General features: G+C 37.9%; 1 protein-coding gene across 1 annotated transcript in view; it reads left to right on the top strand.

Annotated features, from left to right (window-relative positions):
* The window catches only part of Efcab5 (EF-hand calcium binding domain 5), a 126,866-nt gene extending 103,752 nt beyond the window's left edge, over window positions 1-23,114 (top strand). Inside the window, exons 23-25 of the mRNA XM_077801269.1 lie at window positions 191-501; window positions 1,106-1,202; window positions 22,924-23,114. Coding sequence (XP_077657395.1) covers window positions 191-501; window positions 1,106-1,202; window positions 22,924-23,114 — 599 coding nt within the window. The remainder of the gene's footprint in view (window positions 1-190; window positions 502-1,105; window positions 1,203-22,923) is intronic.
* Window positions 23,115-23,859: the final 745 nt, after the last annotated feature.

Below are 23,859 nucleotides of genomic sequence, written 5' to 3'. Positions count from 1 at the left end.
TGGACACAATATCTTTATTTATTTTTATATGGTGCTGAGGCTCAAACCCAGGGCTTCACACACATTAGGCAAGTGCTCTACCGCTGAGCCACAACCCCCGTCCTGAAATAGGCTTATAATCCTAGGGAAAAGCAATGTTTGGGACTCAACATCAATGTGTGATGTTATCAATGTCATTCTATTCTTTCAGAGATGGAAAAAGTTGGGGAAGTCCAACGAGCAGGAATTATCTTCTTCCGAATCATGCTGCAGGAACTGCAGGCATGCCTCAAACTACTTAGTTCCATGGACTTTGTGACACTATTGCTCTACGATCATAATACTCAGATAGAGACAACATCTTCTAAAGACAGCAAGGCCAAGGAGTTGAAAGCCCACGTAAACCTAGTGCATGACATCCTGAAGGGAGTTATTTTATTCTTTCATACAGATTTGGAATCTGAACCTGCAAGTGAATCTGAATCTGAATCTGAATCAGAAGATTGGGATAAGGATAAACTTGTACGTTTTCTTAAAATCACTATTTTTATTGAATAATAACCTGCACAGATTTGGGTGTACAAATCATAATAACACAACTCATAAGTATACAAATGCAAGATTATTCACATAATGAACACATCCATGTAATAGATGCATCAAGAAACAGAATATGCCGGGTGCCATGGCCCACACCTGTAATCCCATCAGTTTGGGAGACTAAGGCAGGAGGATTGTGAGTTCAAAGCCAGCCTCAGAAATTTAGTGAGACCCTAAGCAACTCAGTGAGACCGTGTCTCAAAATAAAAACTAAAAAGTGCTGGGAATGTGGCTCAGTGGTAAAGCACCCCTGGGTTCAATCCCTGATTGAAAAAAGAATGAATGAGAGAAAGAAACAGAACATTACTGACATCCCCTAAACTCTCCTTTGAATCCTTTCCCATAATCTCTACCCACCAACCCATACACCCTAGGAAAGGTAACCATGATCTTGACTTCTAACACCATAGATTAGTTGTACCCATTTTAAATTTTTTGTAAATAGAATTATGTAAACTGGTGAACTGGGCATCGTATTTCTACTTGCTGTTGATCCCATTCCTTTTCTTTTGTTCTTTGTTCACAGTTTGTTAACAAATATTTAGTGGAGAGTATTTGTTCCTTTGATCCAACTGCTAGCCATGTGGAAGTCAACGTACAGCTCATTAATAAATATATCAAAGGTAAATTTCCACTTAATCAGTTTAAAATCTAGGCCAAGAATAATAAACCATATTGTAATTAACAGTTTTTATTAGAGTAAAGCAAGTAGTTCATAAATTAAATTTTTAGGAGAAAAGTTATGACTATAAGTTTTCTAATAGGAGGGATACTGTTTATAATCTACTATATTCCCTCCCAAAGACTGTCTATTCCACACATATGAGAATTCAAAAGTGCATCTGTCTCTCTTATTGACTACATGTGTATTGTTCATTCAAAAAAAAAAAAAAAAAAGCAAAGCCAGGCATCCCAACTATGTCGGAGGCTGAGGCAGGAGGGTCACTTGAATCCAGAAGTAAAGACCAGCCTGGGCAACATGATAAGATTCTGTCTTAAAAAAAAAAAAGAAGAAAAGAAATGAAATGAAAGAAAGAAAAGATGGGCTGGAGTTGTAGCTCAGTGGTAGAGCACTTGCCTAGCACATATGAGGAAAGATATTGTGTCCATATACAGCTAAAAATTAAAAAAAGAAAATTAATAGGAGCTGCAGTGAGGACAGGAACATTTAATTAAAAGGCTAGTTAGTATCCTTAGCTTTAGTAAATAATTGAATAAAATATTAGATCACTAGTCTATATTGAGGAAGAGAATCAGCAGGACTGCAGAATAGCAAGACTTTCAGGTTGGAGAAGATGACAACCTCTTTGGCCACATCTAAGTAAATGTGTAAATACATGCTGTTCTTCCACTGATATGTATTACCTCACCAGACAACTCAGGCCATGGATGTGAGTGAACCAGTCACAAATGCATGTAAAGTTTTCTTCCTCTTTGTTACTTATGAAAAGTTAATCATTAATTGGGAAAATGGCTCTGTAGAAATCACTCCCTAACCCTGTCCTTCTCCACCTCCTCCCCTTCTCCTTCTCTCTGTGTAGACTCCAGACCACATCAGAGGTTTCTGTAATGTATTTATTAGGCTCAGAGGCTCAAAACCAGAGAGATTCCTAGGAGAAGAGGAGGGAAAAGGCAATCCGGGAAGGATGGCCACACTCCTCAGGCTGTGGGCATCCACAGCACAGGGGTGGTGGAGTAGTGAACCAGGTGGATGGATGTGAGGGATATCATCTAGCATGGGAAGGTGAGATGCTTCTAGCAGTTCAGGAGTGCTACAGAATAGGAGAGAACTTGAGATTCACATAAAAATTAACATGAAGTAATGTGACCATGAGTGATGTGAGTCAAGTTTAGAATTCCTATTTGAAATGGTGCTTCCACTGTAATTCAATTCATTCATGGGAGCTTCTGATTTCATAGGTGTTACATGTATAACTTCTAAAGTGCTAGTCACAGGAATCCATAACAACAACATCAACAAAAATGAAGGCTTAGGGTCTGGGATTGTGGTTCAGGTTTGGAGCACTCACCAAGCCCATGAGAGGCCCTGGGTTCGATCCTCAGCACCACATAAAAATAAATAAAGACATTGTGTCCATCTACAACTAAAAAAATATTTTTAAAAAAAGTTAAATGTAATAACTAGCCTCCAAGAGGACCCTGCTCTTCTCATTACCTACTATTCATGCCTATGAGGAGTCTCTTCCCACTTGAATATTGTCAAAATGACACTGGGGGGGGGGCTGGGATTGTATCTCAGTGGTACAGTGCTTGCCTAGCATGTGTGAGGCACTGGGTTTGATCCTCAACACCACATAAAAATAAATAAATATAATAAAGGTGCTGTGTCTAACTACAGCTAAAAATAAATATTAAAAAAATTAATGCTTATTCATTGTATACGTCTATATATTCATTCTGTACTTGTTTACTATTCACAGAGGCAAGTCTAGAAGAAATGTTTTCTATGTCAGTGATTCTGGCCTGTCTAAATCCCAGACTCAGCCCCACCTAGTTGAGCTCTTCTTTTTGGAATGCATTTAGCACCAGGTGTGACCAGCTTGTCTAGTTTATTTTCTCCCTGGTCCCTACTCCAATTTGATTCCCACTAACCTGCCAGCCCCTTGATCTAGAGCCAGCTTCTGCTGCTAAGGTTCCTTGTGTCCTTTGAGAGTAATGTTCCCCTCCTTGGGCAAGGACTCAGGCACCCACCAATGTCCAATCCATTCCCTCTGTCAGAGAGGAGCAGACCTCTCCAGTCTCCACCTTAGACGTGTTAACAGGAGTAGTCTCTCAGCCCTTAATATGCCCACCTCCAGCTAGCTATAGGAGAGCTCAAGGGCACCTTTTATGGCAATGTACCAACGCCTCAAGAGAATCTCCTTGGGCCCTGCCGCTTATTCGCCTACAAGAACTACCTTGCGTTTTCTTATACTATTCCTTTGACTCAGAACACATGCAAATTTCTGTTTCTCTGTTTGCTCCCACTTTGAACTATCCTAGCTGATTCTGAGAAGCCTTGGTACCAACTTTCTCCACCATTTTCTGTGTTCCAACAGTGCCCTCAGGTGGTAGGAATTACTGCAGTTAACAGAACAGCACTCAGCCAGAAGCCAACAGCTGATAGGCTCCACCACCACCCAGCCTGTAGTGTTATCACGCAGTCCAGCAGCAATGAGAAAGTTCATAGCGCCCCCCCCCCATTCCAGTTCCTCTGCTTCAGATGCAATTATATCAGGAAAATCTAAGCTTCCTGTTTGGGGGAAGGGAGAGGAGCTCTGGAGTGTCTTTCTGTTTGTGCCAGAAGGAGAGGAGTCTTTTAGAAGGGCAATCTGTTATTGCACAACTTTTACATGACCTTCTAGCAGCTTTTAGACCCCGCCCAGCATGAAATGCCACCAACAGTATCTGTAGGTTTCTGCCTGGAAAGGAAGGAACTGCTTCCTTTCTATAGACTACATAGCAGAGCTCCTAACCCACCCACCAAGCTTTCTAAACTAATGATTTTTATCCAAAGCATAGAATTAAAGCTGGTGGTACACTCATACTGTCTAAGGGTTTCTGTAGCCAACTCTAATCCACTTCACCCTAGTTGGAGAAGCGGATATTTGGTATTCTGGTGAAACTCTAGGCAGTCGTGCCCTGACTTTAGATTGAGGCAGTCATCTATGAAGGAGCAGTGGGCAATTTGTTCAGCAGTCCTGGCTTCCCAAGGTTAAATCATTGGATATGAATGCTGCTGACTTCCCTGAGGGATACCCTGTGACTCCAGTGGCCACTTCCGGGCATCTGTGCTTTTAGGAGCACATTAATAACCTGCTATCCTCTGTCACTCTGCCTCAGGGACTTCTAGTAGTTGGTCTCTTTTACCTGGAGTCCCAGGTAAAAGACCTGACCACCTCTCAAAGGTCATTCCATTTTGGACCTCTGCTGCCAGCCTCACCTGGTCTTTATGTAGGGTGCCCCAGACCTGTCCCCTAACCCCACTCCAGGAGGTTTGGAGTAATATTGCCTGACAGGAAATGTTCTCAGAACTAGAGGCTATCCCTAGAACGAGCCCTCATTGCAATTATGCCTAGAATCATTCTCATGTCAACACTAGTCTTGCCAGAAGCTTCCCAGGCCCTCTGCCCCTTGTACAGGAGTCCCAAGGGTCCTCCTCTGCTAAGGCCTCAGCGCTGTCATCATCTATGAAGAAACTTACTGGCTTATTCAACAAAACACTGATCCTCCCAAAGGGACAATGGAGGGGGATTCCTTGCCATTAGGGAAAGGAGTGCTGGACTCCCAGTCCTAGTTAACTCTTGTCCAAGATTCCCCTTCCCCAGGAGATCTTTCCATAATTGCTACTGCAATTAGGTGGTTCTAGTTCCCTCCCCCTCCATTTCAAAGTCAGACACAACTCTTTCCTTCGTTTTCACTGTACTGCTGAGGATTAGACAGGAACTTTTTACAACAGCTTACCAATAATTGAGGAATAACAAATAGAAATACAGCACTGAACCCCAATCTGGAACTCCGAGGACATGCCTGATACTTTAAACTGGGTGAGAGTGAAATGGACAAGATATCAATATTGTTCTTCACTATTAACTTGAACATATACTAATGCTGGCTTACATTCAATCACAGTTCTCTATCATCTCTTTGAACCTAACCATCATGGGTGGTAGCATCTTTTGGGAATTGTTGACTCTTCCTTGTTAGGTTAGAGCTGCCATCACAGCTAGACCTGGATTTAACAGAGAGCCCAGGGTATGCCCTCTATAGGCTGCTCATCGGTTGCAGGCTGTGGAAGAGGAAATATCAGTTCAGTTTTAGAAAAGAATCCCTTTGCTGGGCACAGTGGTGCACTCCTGTAATCCCAGTGACTTGAGAGGCTGAGGCAGGAGGATTATAAATTTGAGACCAGCCTCTCAGCAACTTAGCAAGATCCTGACTCAAAAAAAAAAAAAACCTCTGGAGATGTAGCTTGGTTCTTCACTAGGAATAAAAGATTCCCTTTGTCCTGGACAAAATCTCTTCTAGAGTTCTTTTAGCTAAGATATTAGACATGTACTTATACACTATTCAGGAAGAGTTTTGGGGGTTTGGAAAAGAGCTGGGGCCCAGCTATTTGACACATTTCCCATGGATGCAGAGCCCTTCCATTTTCAGTTCAAAGTTATTCAGAGGAAAAAAGAAAGAAAATTAAAGCAGCAAATACCTTTCTATTATTTATCACTCCTTTTGATTTTAAATTTCGAAGCTTTCCAACAGTAGTTTTTAAGTTAAGAGGAACAACTGAAAATGGTTTTAATTGTCTAGGTAATATCACTGCTGCTTGGACATCTGATTAAAAGCTTTTAAAATTAGTTTAATGAGAACATTTTTCTACTTATCGTAACCCTCTTTTTTTTTCACTTTAGTGGATGTTAAAACAATCTTTTATAGCAAAACAATTTTTAAATTGTATATTTTTATTAAAATACTTCAAAAGTTCAAATAAACATTTTAAAAGCAACTAGTCCATCACTTCTCACTCTCCTCAGATCCCCTCCCAAGAGGCAATCCTTTTTGGTATTATTGTTTATTCTGGTATTTGCAAGTCTATTTCTAATATTATGCACACAGTGTTATCTTTTGAGTCACCAATTTTAAACCCTACTAATTCATTTCCTGTTGTCCCAGATGAGGGTTTCCTTCTGGTATACCATCATTCTCTTACCCCATCTTCCCAATGTACCATTTAATTTGGGATTAAATTAAAATGCAATGTTTGTATGATTTTCCTTGTGCAAGTGTTATCTACAGCTGAGCACTGTACTATATCTTGTTTTGTCTTTTTGTGCTGAGGATTAAACCCAGAGGTGCTCTATATCCCTAACCTTTTATTTTATTATATTTTTTGAGACAGAGTCTCACTAAGTTGCTCAGGGCCTCACAAAATTGCTGAGACTGATCTTGAACTTGCAGTCTTCCTGCCTCAGCCTCCTGAGCCCCTGGGATTACAGGTGTGCATCACTGAGCCCAATTGTACTATATTTTGATCATTTTTTACTGTTGATTTTTCCTGAAATAAATAATTTTATTTTTATTATTTTTTAATATTTATTTTTTGGTAGTTGTACACAATACCTTTACTTATTTGTTTGTTTATTTATTTATTTATATGTGGTGCTGAGGATCGAACCCAGGGCCTTGCTCTACCACTGAGCCATAACTCCAGCCCCAATAATTTTATTTTTAAATGTCTTAGATTTCTTTGTGTTTCTGTGTCTTATTTTGTTTTTACAGTACTAGGGACTGAACTCAAGGGTGCTCTACCACTTAGCTACATCTCCAGCCGATTTTTATTTATTTATTTGGAGACAAGATCTTGCTAAATTGCCTAGGCTAGTCTCAAACTTGTGATCATCCTGCCTCAGCTTCCCAAGTCATTGGAATTACATGAGTGATTACTGAACCTGACCTGTGTACTTCTTGATAATTTCCACCGCTTTTCTTATTTTATTTATATGATTTTCTATAAGGACAGTTAAGCAGGTAATTTTTAGTTTCAATTTAATTTTTTTTCCCAAAGCCATCTCTTCCAGAGAGCTCACTTCTTTTTCTTTCTGAAGTCTTTCCCCTACCATTAGATCAGCTGTTAGCTACTTTCCTGAGATTCATTGTGAAACTATCAGAGGAATTTACTTTGCCATTCTCTTAGATCATTTTTTATTTATTCCTTTGTTTTGAAGTAGTTCATCTCCAACAGTTGTTTCCTGAGAAAGAGTACATGCATGGTAAATTTTTGAGACATTTTATGTCTGAAATGTTTTTATTCAACCCTTATACATGATTTGCATTTTTCTGGGGAATATGATTTTGAAGTCGTTACTCCATTTTCATTTTTAAAAATTGAGATATAAGTCACATAACATAAATTTCACCATTTTGAAGTATGCAATTTTGTGGTTTTGAATATAGACCCAAAGTTGCACAATCATCACCACTATCTAATTCTATGACATTTTCATCACTCCAAAAAGAAACTCTATACCCAGTAGTGCTCATTCCCTTCTCCTCTCCCTCTGTTCCCTGGCAACCACTAATCTGTCTTCTGTGTCTTCTGGATTTGCTTCTTCTGAACATTTTGTATAAATGGAATCATAAATTTGGCCTTTTGAGTCTGGCTTCTTTCACTTAGTACGCTTTCAAAGTCTATTTCTGTTCTAGCTCATATCAGTACTTCATTTCTTGCTTATGGCTTGATTATCTCTTTTTTGAATGTTTTTTAGTTGTCAATGGACCTTTATTTTATTTATTTTATTATACAGTGCTGAGAATTGAACACAGTGCCTCACACGTGCTAGGCAAGTGCTCTACCACTGACCCACAACCCCAGCCCTTAATTATCTCTTATATGGATATACTATATACTGTTTATCTATTATTCAGTTGATAGATCTGTAGGTTGTTTTCATTTTGGGGCTACTATGAATATGCTGCTATGAACATTTGTTTACAAATTTTATGTAAGGATATGTATTCAGTTCTCTTGGGCATATACGTGAGGAGTGGAATTGTTGGGTCACATAGTAACTCTTTTAATGTTTTGTAGAAATAGCTCCATTATCTTCTAACTTTCAAGATTATTGTTTAGAAATCTGTAGCCTTTCTGATTTCTGATTCTGTGCATGTGGTCTTTTTTTTTTTCCCCCAAACTGTGTGATCACCTCTTAATCCCTAAGGTTGTGAAATTTCATAATGATTTGACTTGGTTTTTGTCTATTTTCATCCATTGATCTTGCTGCTGGGTCTTTTCAATCATGAAATTCAGGTTCTGAAGTCCTGGATGAGTATCTTCACACTCTATAATAAACAATGTGCCATTGCCTGAAGCTATGTCTGCTTGAAGGAGCCTCATCCTTTCCTTCACACATCTTTTTCTGCTCACCAAGCTGTGCCCAGAGTGCATTCACTGAGGATAGTTGCCTTTCTCTTATGTACACAAAGGCGACCTATGGGATGATGGTGGCCCTGTCCTGCCTTCTTTGCAATTCTTATTATTTGGCCATTCAATTTCCTAGATTCAGTCTTAAAAATTCTACTTTCTTGTCTAGGGTGTAGTTCAATGGTAGAGCACTAACTTAGCATGCATAAGACCCTGAGTTCTATACCTAGCACTGCAAAATAAATAAATAAGTGCATGCAGCACACACACACACACACACACACACACACACACACACACACCTTTCCATCTTTTTGTCTTTTTGATTCAATTCCTGAGACATTCTTGTTTTCTAATTCTATTGATTTTTTTTAATTTTTTTTATTTTTTTAAATTTTTTTTCCTTTAATTTTTACTGTTGGTTGTTCAAAACATTATATAGTTCTTGACATATCATATTTCACACTTTGATTCAAGTGGGTTATGAACTCCCACTTTTACCCCGTATACAGATTGCAGCATCACATCAGTTACACACCCACTGTTTTACATATTGCTATACTAGTGTCTGTTGTATTCTGCTGCCTTTCCTATCCTCTACTATCCCCCATCCCCTCCCCTCCCATCTTCTCTCTCTACCCCATCTACTGTAATTCATATCTCCCCCTTGTTTTTTTTTCCCTTTCCCCTCACTTCCTCTTGTATGTAATTTTGTATAACCATGAGGGTCTCCTTCCATTTCCATGCAGTTTCCCTTCTCTTTCCTTTTCCCTCCCACCTCTCACCCCTGTTTAATGTTAATCTTCTTCTCATGCTCTTCCTCCCAACACTGTTCTTAGTTACTCTCCTTATATCAAAGAAAACATTTGGCATTTGTTTTTTAGGGATTGGCTAGCTTCACTTAGCATAATCTGTTCTAATGCCATCCATTTCCCTGCAAATTCTATAATTTTGTCATTTTTTAATGCAGAGTAGTACTCCATTGTGTATAAATGCCACATTTTTTTTTTTATCCATTCGTCTATTGAAGGGCATCTAGGTTGGTTCCACAGTCTTGCTATTGTGAATTGTGCTGCTATGAATATCGATGTAGCAGTGTCCCTGTAGCATGCTCTTTTTAGGTCTTTAGGGAATAGACCGAGAAGGGGAATAGCTGGGTCAAATGGTGGTTCCATTCCCAGCTTTCCAAGAAATCTCCATACTGCTTTCCAAATTGGCTGCACCAATTTTCAGTCCCACCAGCAATGTACAAGTGTACCCTTTTCCCCACATCCTCGCCAGCACTTGTTGTTGTTTGACTTCGTAATGGCTGCCAATCTTACTGGAGTGAGGTTGTATCTTAGGGTGGTTTTGATTTGCATTTCTCTGACTGCTAGAGATGGTGAGCATTTTTTCATGTACTTATTGATTGATTGTATGTCCTCTCTGAGAAGTGTCTGTTCAGGTCCTTGGCCCATTTGTTGATTGGGTTATTCGTTTTCTTATCGTTTAATTTTTTGAGTTCTTTGTATACTCTGGATATTAGGGCTCTATCTGAAGTGTGAGGAGTAAAGATTTGTTCCCAGGATGTAGGCTCCCTATTTACCTCTCTTATTGTTTCTTTTGCTGAGAAAAAACTTTTTAGTTTGAGTAAGTCCCATTTGTTGATTCTAGTTATTAACTATTGTGCTATGGGTGTCCTATTGAGGAATTTGGAGCCCGACCCCACAGTATGTAGATCGTAGCCAACTTTTTCTTCTATCAGATGCCGTGTCTCTGATTTGATATCAAGCTCCTTGATCCATTTTGAGTTAACTTTTGTGCATGGCGAGAAAAAGGGATTCAGTTTCATTTTGTTGCATATGGATTTCCAGTTTTCCCAGCACCATTTGTTGAAGATGCTATCCTTCCTCCATTTCATGCTTTTAGCCCCTTTATCAAATATAAGATAGTTGTAATTTTGTGGATTGGTTTCTGTGTCCTCTATTCTGTACCATTGGTCCACCCGCCTGTTTTGGTACCAGTACCATGCTGTTTTTGTTACTATTGCTCTGTAGTATAGTTTGAGGTCTGGTATCGCTATACCGCCTGATTCACACTTCCTGCTTAGGGTTGTTTTTGCTATTCTGGGTCTTTTATTTTTCCATATGAATTTCATAATTGCTTTATCTATTTCTACAAGAAATGCCTTTGGGATTTTGATTGGCATTGCATTAAACCTAAAGAGAACTTTTGGTAATATCGCCATTTTGATGATGTTAGTTCTGCCTATCCATGAACAGGGTATATTTTTCCATCTTCTAAGATCTTCTTCTATTTCTCTCTTTAGGGTTCTGTAGTTTTCATTATATAAGTCTTTCACCTCTTTTGTTAGGTGGATTCCCAAGTATTTTAATTTTTTTTTTGAGGATATTGTGAATGGAGTGGTTGTCCTCATTTCCATTTCAGAGGATTTGTCGCTAATATACAGGAATGCCTTTGATTTATGCGTGTTGATTTTATATCCTGCCACTTTGCTGAATTTTTTTATTAGCTCTAATAGTTTCTTTGTAGACCCTTTTGGGTCTGCTAGGTATAGAATCATGTCACCTGCAAATAGTGATAATTTAAGTTCTTCTTTTCCTATTTTTATGCCTTTAATTTCTTTCGTCTGTCTAATTGCTCTGGCCAATGTTTTGAAAACTATGTTGAACAGAAGTGGTGAGAGAGGGCATCCCTGTCTTGTTCCAGATTTTAAAGGGAATGCCTTCAATTTTTCTCCATTCAGAATGATGCTAGCCTGAGGCTTGGCATAGATTGCTTTTACAATATTGAGGTATGTTCCTGTTATCCCTAGTTTTTCTAGAGTTTTGAACATAAAGGGATGCTGTACTTTGTCGAATGCTTTTTCTGCATCTATCGAGATGATCATATGGTTCTTATTTTTAAGTCTATTGATGTGGTGAATAACATTTATTGATTTCCATATATTGAACCAGCCTTGCATCCCAGGGATGAATCCTACTTGATCATGGTGCACAATTTTTTTGATATGTTTTTGTATCCAATTCACCAGGATTTTATTGAGGATTTTTGCATCTAGGTTCATTAGAGATATTGGTCTGTAGTTTTCTTTCTTTGAAGTGTCTTTGTCTGGTTTGGGAATCAGGGTGATGTTGGCCTCGTACAATGAATTTGGAAGTTCTCCCTCTTTTTCTATTTCCTGGAATAGCTTGAAAAGTATTGGTATTAGTTCCTCTTTAAAGGTTTTGTAAAACTCTGCTGTATACCCATCCGGTCCTGGGCTTTTCTTAGTTGGTAGTCTTTTGATGGTTATTTCCTCAATTGATATTGGTCTGTTTAGGTTGTCTATATCCTCCTGACTCAATCTGGGCAGATCATATGACTTAAGAAACTTATTGATGCCTTCACTATCTTCTATTTTATTGGAGTATAAGGATTCAAAATAATTTCTGATTATCTTCTGTATTTCTGAAGTGTCTGTAGTGATATTGCCTTTTTCATCCTGTATGCTAGTAATTTGAGTTCTCTCTCTTCTTCTCTTCGTTAGCATGGCTAAGGGTCTGTTGATTTTATTTATTTTTTCAAAGAACCAACTTTTAGTTTTGTCAATTTTTTCAATTGTTTCTTTTGTTTTGATTTCATTAATTTCAGCTCTGATTTTAATTATTTCTTGCCTTCTACTTCTTTTGCTGTTGTTTTGCTCTTCTTTTTCTAGGATTTTGAGATGAAGTGTGAGATCATTTATTTGTTGGTTTTTTTCTTTTTTTTTAAGGAATGAACTCCAAGCAATGAATTTTCCTCTTAGAACTGCTTTCAATGTGTCCCATAGATTCCAATATGTTGTGTCTGTGTTTTCATTTATCTCTAAGAATTTTTTAATTTCCTCCTTGGTGTCTTCTATAACCCATTGATCATTCAGTAACCTATTGTTCATTCTTCAAGTGATGCATGATTTTTCCTTCCTTCTTTTATCGTTGATTTTCAGTTTCATTCCATTATGATCAGATAAGATGCATGGTATTATCTCTACTCCTTTATATTGTCTAAGAGTTGCCCTGTGACATAATATATGATCTATTTTTGAGAAGGATCCATGTGCTGCTGAGAAAAAAAGTGTAACTGCTTGATGTTGGGTGGTATATTCTATATATGTCAATTAAGTCTAGGTTATTAATTGTGTTATTGAATTCTATAGTTTCCTTATTCAACTTTTGTTTGGAAGATCTGTCCAGTGGTGAGAGAGGTGTGTTGAAGTCTCCCATGATTATTGTATGGTGGTCTATTAGACTCTTGAACTTGAGAAGAGTTTGTTTGATGAACATAGCTGCACCATTATTTGGGCATATATATTTATGATTGTTATGTCTTGTTGGTGTATGGTTCCCTTGAGCAGTATGTAGTGTTCCTCTTTATCCCTTTTGATTAACTTTGGCTTGAAATCTATTTTATTTGATATGAGTATGGACACTCCTGCTTGTTTCCGAAGTCCATATGAGTGATATGATTTTTCCCAACCTTTCACCTTCAGTCTATGTATGTCTTTTCCTATCAAATGCGTCTCCTGTAGGCAGCATATTGTTGGATCTTGTTTTGTGATCCATTCTACTAGCCTGTGTCTCTTAATTGGTGAGTTTAAGCCATTAACATTTAGGGTTATTATTGAGATATGGGTTGTTCTTTCAGCCATATTTGTTTATTTACGTTACTAAACATGGTTTGTTTTCCTCTTTGATTATTTTCCCCCCTTTACTGTACTACCTCCCACTGTTGGTTTTCATTGTTATTTTCCATTTCCTCTTCCTGTAATGTTTTGCCAAGGATTTTTTGGAGAGATGGTTTTCTAGTTGCAAATTCTTTTAACTTTTGTTTATCGTGGAAGGTTTTAATTTCATCTTCCATCCTGAAGCTTAATTTCTCTGGATACACAATTCTTGGTTGGAACCCATTTTCTTTCAGTGTTTGAAATATGTTATTCCAGGATCTTCTAGCTTTCAGAGTCTGTGTTGAAAGATCAGCTGTTATCCTGATTGGTTTACCCCTAAATGTAATCTGCTTCCTTTCTCTTATAGCTTTTAAAATTCTTTCCTTATTCTGTATGTTGGGCATCTTCATTATAATGTGTCTAGGTGTGGATCTCTTATGATTTTGCACATTCGGCATCCTGTAGGCTTCTAGGATTTGGGATTCTGTCTCATTCTTCAAGTCTGGGAAGTTTTCTCGTATTATTTCGTTGAATAGATTGCTCATTCCTTTGGTTTGGACCTCTATACCTTCCTGTATCCCAATGACTCTTAAGTTTGGTCTCTTTATGTTATCCCATATTTCTTGGATGTTCTGCTCATGGTTTCTTAACAGTCTTGCTGAGCTGTCTATGTTCTTTTCAAGTTGAAATACTTTGTCTTCATTGTCTGATGTTCTATCTTCTAAGTGTTCTACTCTGCTGGTAGTATTCTCAATTGAGTTTTTAAGTTGGTTTATTGCTTCCTGCATTTCTAGGATTTCTGTTTGTTTGTTTTTTATAACCTCTATCTCCTTGTATAGTTGATATTTTGCTTCTTGGATTTGTTTATGTAATTCATTGTCAAAGTGATCTTTCATTGTCTGATTTTGCTGTCTAATGTCTTCCTTGAGACTCCAGATCATCTGAAGCATGTATATCCTGAATGCTTTATCTTACATTCCATCTGCTGCAGATATTACCTCTTCTAATGTTGAGTTGACCTGCATTGCTTGTGGTCCTTTCTTTCCTTGTCTTTTCATACTGTTCGCGTATCTTTCTGCTTGGTGAAACTGTTGTGTTATTGAATTTCCCCCCTATATATTTATATTGCTCTTGTATAGTTGCAAAGTTTCCCTCACAGGTGTGGGCGGCAGCTCTACCCCTCCTCCAATTGGGGCAATGTGCCTACCACGCCGGCAGGCCGCTGGGCCTGTTCTGCCGCTGGGCCTGTTCTGCCAGTGGGTTGCAGGTCCGCCTACCTTGCAGGTGGCTCTGCCCCTCCCCCAACCGGGGCATGTGTCTACCACACTGGCAGGCCGCTGGTCCTGTACTCTCTATTGATTTTTGTTTGTTTGTTTGTTTCTGCATTTTTTTTTACAGGAGCACAAATCCAGGGGCTGGGGTTGTGGATCAGTGGTAGAGCGCTTGCCTTGCATGTGCGAGACCCTGGGTTCGATCCTCAGCACCACATAAAAATAAAAAAGTGAAATAAAGGTGTTGTGTCCAACTACAACTAAATATATATATATATATATATATATATATATATATATAGAGAGAGAGAGAGAGAGAGAGAGAGAGAGAGAGCGCACACAAATCCACTTTTATTTACTTTTCATTAGTTTAAATCCTTGAATGGTACAGCTTCACACAGATTCTGTGTCTAATGGCTTTAGCAGGAAGGTAACTTCAGAATTGGGCACTAACCATACTCCATACTCCAATGGTACAAGTTTCCTTTATCCAGATTACTCTGGTTTGGTTTGCTGCCAAGAATCACTGTTTATTTTGTACACAAAAGGATATTTCATGTCCAAGTAGAATTCAGTTTCATCTCAGGGATAAACACCTTCAATTTTAAGAAGAGTTGTATACTTCCTTTGATTCTAGAGACACTGCTGATAGCCAGAAAACATGGCCTCAAACCAGCCTTCCAGATATATTTGCCTTTTAGAAGTCCTGTTCCCAGTGGCCTCCACAGGCTCCAAGATGATGAAAAGAGACTGTTTCTGCAAGTTTTAATTTCAGTGTTTTTTTTTTTTTTTCAGTGCTTCCAGTATCTGAAGTGTGCTAGGCAAGTGCTCTACCACTGAGATACACCCCTACCTTAGGTGGTTGCTCTCTATATAATTGGTTTCTACAGCATCTTGTTTATGCTTCATCTTATCTTTCTCAGGACTGAATGATAATTTATTCTTGAAGTTATCTTCTCCCTGTCATTCCTCCTCTTTCTTTCTGCTTTAGTGTTGGGGTCTGTGTGTCTCTTGCTAGAGGTTTTCCTTCAGGTGTTGTTTATATTTTAGAGTGAAGAGACTAAAGAAAAAGCTGAAAGCTCTGATGGTGGAGGGTGGGGGGTTGTTAATCAAGTTTCACTGGGATTATCCAGGGGACCTTGTGGGGAACCTCCAGCATCTTTATCTCTGGGTTCTTTATCTTGGGCCTTTATCTTTATCAGCCTCCTGAGAAGATTCTTACAGTACACTGCCTGGAGAGGAAATCTGTCACAATGTGGAAGCCTACAGGACCTTAGTATTCAGTATACATACTCATACTCTCCCCATTTTTAGTCTTGTCCTCTCTCTCTTATCTGTGTCTGGTATCCCCCAGTTCATAGGCTTTCTATGTTATCCCCTCTGAGAAATAAATTTCTAGAGTTGGGAAGGGGTGATGTGGGGAGGATTTTTTAAGGATTTAACTCTTTCCTAGATGACTTCAACAAACCCTCCTGACCATTTAAGAATTATGGGTCAGGATTGGATCTAAGCTTTTTTATAGTGCTGATTTTAAAATCCTGTTTTGCCAGGCATGGTGGCACATGCCTGTAATCCCAGTGCCTTGGGAAGCTGAGGAAGGAGGTTAGCCTCAGCAACTTATCAAGGCCCTAAGAAACTTGGGGATCTAGCTCAGTGATAGAGCACCCCTGGGTTCAATCCCCAGTGCTTAAATAATTAAATAAAAAATAAAATAAAATCCTGTTTTTCTCCTGAATGCTATCAGATATCATCCCTTCCTCTGCTTTTCACTTCCAAAGTTTTGTTGCTGCCTCCTTTACTCAACAAAAAGTCTTTAATGCTAACTATGTGCCAGTCCTATTTTAGGCTCTTGAGGTATAGTAATAAACAAAACAGACCAACCTCCCTGCTCACAAGAAACTTACATTCTGAAAAAAGAGGGTAGAGAATAAATAATCAACATAATAGATAGATAAGTTATATTCTAAGGTAGAAAATAAGTGCTGATGAAAAAAGGCAGGGCAAGGCAGTGGAGTGCATGGGTGGAAGGCAGAGAAGAGGCATGAGCAGGAAAGTTTTTAAAAAATTTTTTTTGTGGTACTGGTAACCAACTAGCTTTGTGCATGCTAGGCAGTGCAAACTTGAGTAGTCACATAGACCTTATCAAGAAGGCAAGATTTAACCAGGCACGATGGTGACACCTATAATCATAGCAACTCTGGAGGCCAAGGCAGGAGGTTCACAAGTTTGAGGCCAGCCTCGGCAACTTAGCAAGATCCTGTCTCAAAATGAAAAATAAAAAGGGCTGAGGATGTAGCTCAGTGGTAGAGCATCCCTGTGTTCTATTCCTGGGACTGGGTATAAGGGGAAGGTGAGATTTAAGCAGAGATTTGAAGAAAGTAAGGGAATCAGCCAGATAAAGATACTTGTGGAAAGAATATTCCAGACAGAGAACACAGCCAATGCAAAGGTCCTCAGGTAGGAATAAGGAGTGTGTTCAAATCTTAGGAAGGATGTCATTGCATCCAGAGCAAAATGAAAAGAAGGAGGTAATAGGAGATGAGGTCAGAAGGTAATTGGGGGCTGAATCAATTAGGGCCTCAAAAACTACCACAATGTCTTGTCTTTTACTTTAATTGAGAAGTGGAATCATTATAGGGTTTTAAGGAGAGGAATGTCATGACTTGACCTATGTTTCAAAAGGATCACTCTGCTGCTATGATGAAAAGATACTTTGGGGGTCAGAGAGAACAATTAGAGGAGTTGTTGTAGGAATTCAGATGACAATGGTACCAGTGGAGATGATGAAAAGATCATATTTTAAACAGTGTCTATGAGAAGTCAAGCCAAAATATATCTTGACAGTTTGGATGTGGAATGAGAAAGAAACAGAGGGGCCAAGCTTGACTCCATGGTTTGGAAGAAAGGAGTTGCCATCAACTGTGATGGAGAACACTGTAGGTGAGGCAGGCTTTGGTGGGGGAGAATGATGTATGCAAATGTTTTTTTTGCATGGGGATGGGGGGTTACTGCATTGATCTCAGGGTCACTTAACCACTGAGCCACATCCCCAGCCCTATTTTGTATTTTATTTAGAGATAGGGTCTCACTGAGTTGCTTAGCACCTCACTTTTGCTGAGGCTGGCTTTGAACTTTTTTTTTAAGAGAGAGAGAGAGAGAGAGAGAGAGAGAGAGAATTTTTAATATTTATTTTTTAGTTTTCGGTGGACACAACATCTTTGTATGTGGTGCTGAGGATCGAACCCGGGCAGCACGCATGGCAGGCGAGCGCGCTACCCCTTGAGCCACATCCCCAGCCCCATGGCTTTGAACTTTTGATCCTCCTGCCTCAGCCTCCCAAGCCACTAAGATTACAGGCATGTGCCACCATGCCTGGCAGTATGCAGATTTTGACATGCAGAGTTTAAGGCGTCTATTGGATATACAAGTAGAGATGTGAATATATAGATAAATAAATCTGGGATTTTGGAGAAAGTTCTAGGCTGAAATTCAGATTCATTGGTAAATAGATGGTTTGCAAAAGGAGGAGAGAAGACTAAGTAGAGACAACTTTTTTAAATGTCTTTCCACAAAAAGGAACAAATAAATGGTGCAGTAACTGGAAAGAGAAATGGGGGTCAAATAAGTTTTGTTTTGAAAACGAGAGAGATAACAGCAGGTTTGATTCTGTTGGGAATAATCCTGTGGAAAGTAAAAAGTTGACCATGTTGGAGATAGAGAACTCCTGAAGCAATGTCTTCAAGCAGATGAGGGAGGATGGAATCTGGTTACCTTCAGACGGTTTCAATTCTTGCTTATTGTTCTGGTGACTTATTCATTTAGTACTTTCTCAAGTGTACCAGTTTGGGACAGGTGCAGTGGCACATACCTGTAATCCCAGTAGCTCAGGAGGCTGAGACAGGAGGATTACAAATTCAAAGCCAGCCTCAGCAACTTAGTGAGGCCCTAAGTAACTCAGCAAGACCCTGCCTCTAAGTAAAATATTTTTAAAAGGGCCGGGGATGAAGTTCAGTGGCTAAGCACCCTGGGTTCAATCCCTGCCGCCCCCCCCCCCCCGCGCCAAAAAAAAAAAAATGTGTAGTGGCTTGGACAATAAATTGTACGACTACCTTACATCTGGTGCACCAATTGAGGAATTGGTTTATGATTACAGGATCAGGATATAGTAAGTGGTGCAGAAGGGAATAAGTGGGTAAATGTGCTGGTGAGACTGGGGAGGTTGTCTTGTATTGCTTCAGCTTTTACAATGAAGTTGTAAGCAGGATCGTCTGATAGTGTGAGGATGGGAGAAGAGGTGGTTGTGGCTCTGAGAAGACAGGAGTAGGAGCAAAATATTGGTGTTCCTCTTTTCCTGAAATCCTAGTAACTCAGGGCTGAGGCAGGAGGATTGCAAGTTCAAGGCCAGCTTCAACAACTTAGTGAGACCCTAAGCAACTTACTGAAAAACTGTCTCAAAATGCAAATTTTTAAAAATGGCTGGGGATGTGGCTCAATGGCTAAGCACACCTAGGTTCAATTCCCAGTACTCCCTCCAAATTAAAATAAATAAATAAACAAACAAACATATATGTGAGGAGCTGGGGCTGTAGCTTGCTGGCAGAGTGCTTGCCTAGAGTCTGTGAGGCACTGGATTTGATCCCCAGCACCACATAAAAAGAAAAATAAATAAATAAAATAAAGGCAGTCTGTCCATCTACAAATTTTTTTTTAAATCATATTTTGGGGTATGTGGTCAACATTTGTTACTTGAAGAATTGAAGTACATCATCAAAAATTTGAAGGTCACTGCATTAAACTATAATTTTTATGTGTGTGCATGTGGTACTGGGGATTGAACCTGGGGGAATTCTACCACTGAGATAACCCAGCCCTTTCTATTTTTTGTTTGTTTGTTTGTTTTGTTTTGTTTTGAGAGAGGATCTTGCTAAGTTGCCCAGGTTGGTCTTGAACCTATGATCTTCCTGCCTCAACCTCCCCAAGTTGCTGGAATTATACCGGTATGCACCACTGTGCCTGGCTAAATTGTGAATTTTTGTAAAGATAAATTACACTGATTTCAAGTGACACTTTTGATTTATAGGTACATCAGGAAAAAAGCCAGTACATGTGATATTACTGAAATTATGCCTACAATAGGAATGAAACTAATGTACCCTGCAAGAGCTCAGTATTCATCTTGGAAAAAACTTCCACCCAAACTTTGATAAACTCAAGAAATAAGGTGTTTTTACCTCCTCCATTTAACTTTGATTCTTTTCCTGATATGCCTGGGAGGCAGCACCATACAGTGGGTTTGGGACCACATTAAATTAACAGAAACAGATTAAGTGGTCAGCTTCTTGGCAAACATAAGTTCCTTGCCTACATAAAAACTATTGAAATTTGCATACACATATATTATTGTATGGACCTTCCCCTCATTGAGTGCAGCATTAATGTTGAGTGATTTATGGCATGTAAATCAATGGAAATAAAAGAACTAGGGCTGGAGATGTGGCTCAGCGGTAGCGCGCTCGCCTGGCATGCGTGCGGCCCGGGTTCGATCCTCAGCACCACATACCAACAAAGATGTTGTGTCCGCCGAGAACTAAAAAAAAAATAAATATTAAAAAAAAAATTCTCTCTCTCTCTCTCCTCTCTCACTCTCTCTTTAAAAAAAAAAAGAAATAAAAGAACTAAAACTAAAAGAACTAATGATGAAGGAGAGGAGCATTCAAGAAAAGCTGCTGCTGATGAGTTAGTTGGTAGTTGAAAGGAGCAGTTACAAACTAGCTTTCAAACCTGAAGTTTACATACTTCATTCTTTTTGCTTTGCCCATTTTTGCTAATTGTCTATAATCCCCAAAGGATTTAAATTAATTAATCCAGTGTTAATGCAGTAATTCATAAATGGAGTTTTAATTTTAAAACATCCTTTTTATAACCTAGTGTTTCCAGCATAATAAATTCCCTATGCAATTAAAACTTTGATTAAACTAAAACCTGCAAAAATACTATAATAAAAGTTTTCTGAATGGATCCCTGAACAGATTCAAAGGTTTGACCTAGAAATCTTTATAGCTCGGATGTATTAAAATATTTACTATAGGGGCTGGGATTGTGGCTAGAGCGCTTGCCTAGCACTCATGAGGCACTGGGTTTGATCATCAGCACCACATAAAAATAAAATAAAGATATGTGTCCGCCTATAATTAAAAGATAATTATTTTTTTAAATACTTACTATAATCTTTGCCAAGGAAAAGCAAAAACTCCCTTAATCTTTTATGATTATAAAAGAAATAAAAGTAATATATCTGCGTGAAAGAATTTCTAAGTTTGTGCGAATAAACTGTCTCTGCCAACATGCAAAGAGCTGTCACCTAACCACCACAAGAGGGCAATAGCGCTCAACCGTCAACGGGGAACCGAGCAGCGCGCAGGAGACATCCTTAGAGAATCATTAGAACCCGTTGTTAAGGCATCAATCTCTGGAAAAGACAGGAAACAAGAACCACCTCCCAATGGGTTCAGAGCTTTGTCTCTGGTAACAATAAGACAGGAAATAAGCAACCGGGGCTTGTGAAAGGGAGAGACCTCTCTCCCCATCAGCATGTCCTTAAATCACCATGGAGATAGCAAAAAACTTCATAATGGCTGTAGACAGGGATCTGTTCATTTGGATGTTGAACTAAGAACACTGAGGCTGGCATGGGTGGAACAAAGCTCTTAATACGGATTCAGGAAAGGTAGAATAAAGCTGTGGGGAGCAGCAGAGCTGTTTTATCTGGAAAATCAGGACTGGTTTTAGGAGTGTCAAATGGTGAACTTTAATCATAACATTCAAACATTAAGGTGATCAAAGTATCTTTAGAAACCTGTAGCATTATCTTATAAAGTTTCCAGGAAGCTAATTAGTACAAAGAAAGATCAGTTATTACAAATGCACCCTAAATATTTCAAGTATGTATTTTGATTGGTCTAATATTGCCCATTAAATGAAATGTATCAGATATTTTTAATGTGTTTTCATGACTAGCATCTGGTTTTGTTTTTATTCATAATTGTCATTAATGTTATTGAGCTCTAATCTGGAAAAATTTTTAGTATTTGAAAAACCAAATTAAATTATTCTTTAATGTTATTTCAACTCTACATTTATTGAACACTTACAATTGAATGAGGAAAGACAGTGCCTGCATGTGTGTGTTAAAAGGAATCTTTGAAAATTAATTGAACTCACGTTTTAAAGTCAGCTTCAGATAAAAATGGAGACTTGTGAATGTTTTCCACATTTTATGTCCCTTTCTTTTCATATATTGTAACTTTTGTTGTAATAGTACCTTCATAACTATAGGAAAGCTAAACCTAATTTAGGGAAACTTGTTCTTTGTATTGGTAGAAGACAGGGAGATAAAGTGTTCTGTTTTTAAATCCTAATGGGTAATTGTCATTATTATAGATAAGTTATGAGATAGAAGACCTTATATTTAAAGCTCTTAATTAGAAGTACATTTAATGGTTTATTCAATTCAATAAGCAATTATTTATTGGTTTAGACACTGAGTTAACTACTATGAATAATGAAAATAAAACAGACATGGGAGCGGGAGATACCTCTGTGATAGATCTTTGTATATATTTTCTTATTAATCCTCATAAAAATCCTGAGGTACTACTCCAATTTTTCAGAAAAAGAAACTTAGGTTTAGAACAATTAAATGACCTGCTTAGGGTCACAGAATTCGTTGGAGTAGAATCAAAATTGGAATCCAGATTTGCTCAAGTCTAAAGTACATACTCTTTCCACTGGACCATTCTGTCTGAATATTAGTTATTGACTCCTAGAAAAATATTTTTATGAATGGCAGTTTAATAATTTTCAATTTAACAACTTTAAAAATCTGTGAAGAGTAACTGTATATTTAAAAATAATTTTTAATTAGGGACTAATACCTGTGTAATTATTACAAAGCTATATTCTATACCCAACCTTAACTTTATGCCATGTTTTGAGTCAGACAGTTTTAAAGATAGAAAACATAGGAACAGTTGATGCTCTCCATCTCTCCCTGATCTTGTTCTTTTCTCATTACACTATTATGAATTTGGTATTTTTCAGTTTCATGCATGATTTCTTTTTTTCTACATCCTTGTGAACTATTTTACAGATTTTTAAACTTCTTAAATTATATACAAATGTACATAATATTCTATGACTTTTTGGGCTCAATGTTTTTGAGATTGAGCTGTCTATTAATGTTTCTTTAATTGTTAACTGTTGCTGTGCAGTATTCCTTTGTCTGTATATATCAAAATGTATCTATCCATATTCTTGTAGTTACATATTTAAGTAAGATTTTGCTATGGTTTTGACTCCAAATGTATCTAACGAACTTTAATCATAGTATTGGAATTTAATCATTTTAATTATAAAATTACAAACCTAGTCACACTAACTTGGGTTTGTTTTTTTTTTTTTCCTTGATGCAGGTCATTCCCGAATTGAAGTATGGAAATTTGGTAATACTGTCATTGAACTTCTGTATCACTGGATACACGTCTGTTTAGCTCTTATGCAACTAAGCAAAAAAGTTAATAATGCTATTATACCTCCATTGCCCTCCAAGTCTGACAGCAGTAGGTATGCAAAAATGCCTGGGGAACCTTTGCCAAAGAAATAACGTTAATGGAAATGGTACTGGATTTAGAGTATATTGGTCATTCATGTTCAGTGTAACTATAAAATATTTTCAACTGGGAAAGAAGTGCCACATAGACATATTCTGCTCCTAGACATTTACCTCAGCATTTTCTAAATCCAGAAGTACTACCTAAGGAGAAATTTTATCTAAAAAATATCCAGTTAATGTAGCCATAATCAAAAGTTTAGTACATCATAGAATATATCTGAAAGTTCCCTTTTCATTTGAACTTTGTGTATACCATGAAACTACTATAGATGATTGGGTGGTTACTTTTAATATGTTTTAAGGGACAACTTAGGGAAAAAATGGCAGTTTCTACATCAAAAGGGAACCAAATAAAGATTTTAAGAAATGGACTTGAAATTGTTTTTCTAATTTTTCAAAGACTTAATTGAATGCTACCCTTCCTCCTCCCCTTTTCTTTTTTAATGAGCAAAAATTCTTGTGGAAAAATGTTTGTCCATGACTCATGGCAAAAAAGAAAACAGCATTTCTTTTTAAATGATATAAACCTCTCAAGTTTGAAAACTACAAAAAGAATTTGTATTTGCTTAAAGCTTGTTATTAAAGCAAACTTTACTGCTATGCTGTGAGATTTCATCTTTGCAATAAGATATCTGATGAAAGATTCCATTTTTAATAAAATTTTGGGAAATTAAATTTTATTTTCTTTATTAGGTTGACAAAATGTAATATGTTCTAAACATCTTATAATTGGAGA

This window comes from Urocitellus parryii, chromosome 7 (genome assembly GCF_045843805.1).
Source record: "Urocitellus parryii isolate mUroPar1 chromosome 7, mUroPar1.hap1, whole genome shotgun sequence".
Classification (NCBI taxonomy): Eukaryota; Metazoa; Chordata; class Mammalia; order Rodentia; family Sciuridae; genus Urocitellus; species Urocitellus parryii.
Note: the sequence above shows the minus strand (reverse complement) of the source record. Positions and strands in the feature narration are given on the sequence as shown.